Raw genomic sequence first — 3,347 nt, 5'->3', positions numbered from 1 at the left:
ATGGCAACCTCAAGTTCCAGCATTCCAGAATCATCTTCAAGTTTGAAACAAAGAGTACCCGGATCTGGTCCAATAAGCAAACCAAGAACTATGTCCATCCCTTCAAAATCTCTGATCGTTCAAATAGAATCGCCAGTAGATTTTACTTCACTCAAGAAGTATGATGTGGACATGAAGGCTTTGGTTGATGCTCAGAAGCTGTCTGAGTACTTCAAGATGTTAAATGGGCCGTCGTATGTGAACTTGGTTAAAGACTTCTGGGTTAGGGCTGAAGTCTACGAAGGGGAAGGTACAAAGGTAAACTTACAAGCTGCATCGAAGAAGGGTAAGTCAAAGTTGGAGATGAATCCTACTTGTTTCAGTAGCTTGGAAATCAGGTCTGAAGTGATGGGTATTCCTGTAACCATCACTGAGGAGGTTATAGCAAAAGCATGCAGAGTGGATGCTGCAGGAAGATTCCAAGAGATTGTGAAGACCAAGGATATCCTATTAAAAAGCTTCTGTAACTTGCTTCTCGGTGGGAATCCAAAAGCCAAAACTTCTGAAATGGAAATTCACAACAGAATGTTGTTGAAGTTCTGCACAGACTGCTTCTTTTAGAGAGGAGGTGGGTCTGATCAACCCAATAATCGACAGAAGCTGGCAATCTACTTCATGGCTACTTTTGAGAAGATCAGTTTCCCAAGATACGTCATGGATCATCTTTGTTGGGCTATAAATGAGGGCATCAATAAAGGAAGGAAGCAAGTGCCATATGCAAGATTGCTGTCTGAAATCTTCCACCAAGGAGGAGTTCTGGAGAGACTAAAGAGAACAAGGGATGCTTCTGATAAATGCTTCAAGGCTTCAACTGCTGAGAAAACTATCAGTAGCAAGACCTTGCATTCCATGCATCTGTTCAAGAAAGCCCCTCAAGATGAAGAGTGGTTGGAGATGTCTACAAAAGGCTATGAGATTATCAGGGACTTCCCTTCCATCATTAAAGGAAGTAATCCTGAAATCTTAACTGAGAAAGTGGTTGCTTATGTCTTAGAGACAGATGTAAATCCTCAGGAGGAAGCTGCTCCTGCTAAGGTCAAAGGAAAGAAGGCCAAGGCAGTTACTATATCAGAAGCCACTGTTGAAGAAGTCAAGCAATAGAAGGATGCTAAGAGAAAAAGGGGTAAGGCTGAAAAGGAGACGGTGCAAGAAGCTATTGAGAGGCTAGAACAAGAAGAGATGGAGCCTAAGAAGAAAAAGAAGAAGGCTTCTGAATCTAAGGCTCTTCCCATGTTTGAAGTCACTCCTGAAATGGAGAAAAGGGCTAAAGAGCAAAGGGATCAGTTCTTAGCTGATAGGAAGAGAAAGGAAGCTCAAAACAAAAAGAATAGGGATGCTAAGCTCAAGGAAGCTGGTTTAGACAAGGATGAAGGCTTGGTTGCTGAGAAGTTGGCTGAAGTAAGGGAAATTGCTAATAAGACTGAAGAGTTAGTCAAGAAGAAAGCTGACACTTCTGATTCTACAAGTCCAAAGCCTACTTCAAAAGCAGTAGATAACTCAGCAATGTTATCTAAGGTACCTCAAGTTTCCCACACATCTTGTACCACATCTTCTATTCCCTCTGAAGACACCTCCTTCTTAAATCACCTAGAAAGCCATTATCTAGGTGAACTACCCCAAACTAGCTTTAACACAAGCCCACAAACAGCCTCTGAAATGGCTCCAAAAGCAGTTGCTTCTGAGAAAATCATTTCAGAAAGCCCCCAACACCATGAACCTGAACCACAAAAACCTTCACCAGAAAAGACCTCTTCACCTCCTCAACAATCTATTCCACCCCCAACCATTCCTGAACCATCTGTTCTTGAACAAGTCACTCCTCAAAAGATTGTTCCTGAACATATTGTTCCTGAACAACCAGTTACTAAACCCATTCCTGAACCTGAATCTATACCTGAACCTGCAACTGAAACTGCTGCTCCTGAACACATTGTTCCTGAGCCAACCCCTGCTTCCATAACTCCTTCACCAGTACAAGTCATCAAGATCACCCACCATACTGGTGTATGTGATATGGACACAGACTCTGAGGATGATCAAGATGATCATGCCTCTGATATGGTAGTTGACCCCACTCCTGACCAACCATCAAATAGCCAATCCTTAACTACAAATGACCAATCATCATCAAACCTACCCATTGTACACTTAGCCCCTCCAAAACCCACTAAACAACCTTCACCTCCCACCATTTTCCTGGATTCTCAAGTGCTACAAGATGTGTGGGAAGATATTGCTTCTGAAGTTCTCAGACTGATAGCAGGAAGAAATGACTTGGGTCATCAATTTACCTATCAGAAGCAATGGAGAAGGATCAAGGAAAGGGTCATCAACCTGATTTCAGCACTGCATGATTCCTGCACTGAGGCTCAAGAGCAAGCCAAGCAGAAGCTGGAAGATTGGTTAAATGGAATGAAAGAGAATACTGGAGATGTAGAAATTCTTGGTGCTTGGGTGAAGAACCCACTCAGTATCAGAGGCAGAGAACCTGGTGAATTCCTGCCTAAGGATTTGCATCTGATTATCCCTTCTGAGATCCTGGAGAAGAATGATGCACCTGACCTGGCTCTAGCTCAGGAAAACAAGGAGCTCAAAGAAGAAAATGAAAGACTTGAAACAGAGCTACTAGAGCAGAAGCTGAAGATATCAAAATTGGAAGCTGATATGCAAGAAGCCAAGATCAGAAAAGACAACTACAGAAAAGATATGGACAAGAAGTATGCTGATGTTCAAGAGCTTCTGAAAAAGATTTTAGAGAAATAAGCCAAACCCATAGTTGCACACTTTTAGCTTATTTTTGTCTTTTTAGGCTTTTAATATTCTATGATCATCTCTGCTTCTGATTCAGTTCTTTTCGCTTATGATATTATATGCTTCTGAATTCTTCTTGCTTCTGAATATCATTAACTGTTTATATCATGTGTGTTGTTATTTGCTTTGATAATAATGCTTGATATGCTCTGTTTATTTAATTTTTTTTTATGGTTAATATCCTTTAAAATAATTTGAATTATGCTCTGAACCTTTAATCTTATGATTTTCTCATCTCTTCTTTTTGTTTATGTCTTTTTGCTAATGACAAAAGGGGGAGTATATGTGATAGTATTTAAAGGCTCTGAGCCCCATTAATAATATTTGAAAATTTTGAAAATTTCTATCCTTTTGTTTTACCTTAAAACAGTGTATCAAAAAGGGGGAGTATCAAATTTCAAATAAAATTAATTGAACCATTCTTCTTATCTATAAGTCAATTATTTCAAAAAAAATTTAAGCTCTGATATTATTGTGCGAAAAATGAATTTAATTAA

General features: G+C 39.8%; 1 protein-coding gene across 1 annotated transcript; it reads left to right on the top strand.

Annotated features, from left to right (window-relative positions):
• Nucleotides 1-600, top strand: LOC146929437 (uncharacterized). The gene has a single exon (XM_085707321.1). It carries the CDS (start codon nucleotides 1-3, stop codon nucleotides 598-600), a length of 600 nt encoding a protein of 199 aa, XP_085563447.1.
• Nucleotides 601-3,347: the final 2,747 nt, after the last annotated feature.

Source organism: Medicago sativa, chromosome 4 (assembly GCF_051527215.1).
Source record: "Medicago sativa cultivar Bolivia chromosome 4, Bolivia_mono, whole genome shotgun sequence".
NCBI classification, from domain to species: domain Eukaryota; kingdom Viridiplantae; phylum Streptophyta; class Magnoliopsida; order Fabales; family Fabaceae; genus Medicago; species Medicago sativa.
This window is presented reverse-complemented; position numbering and strand designations above follow the sequence as displayed.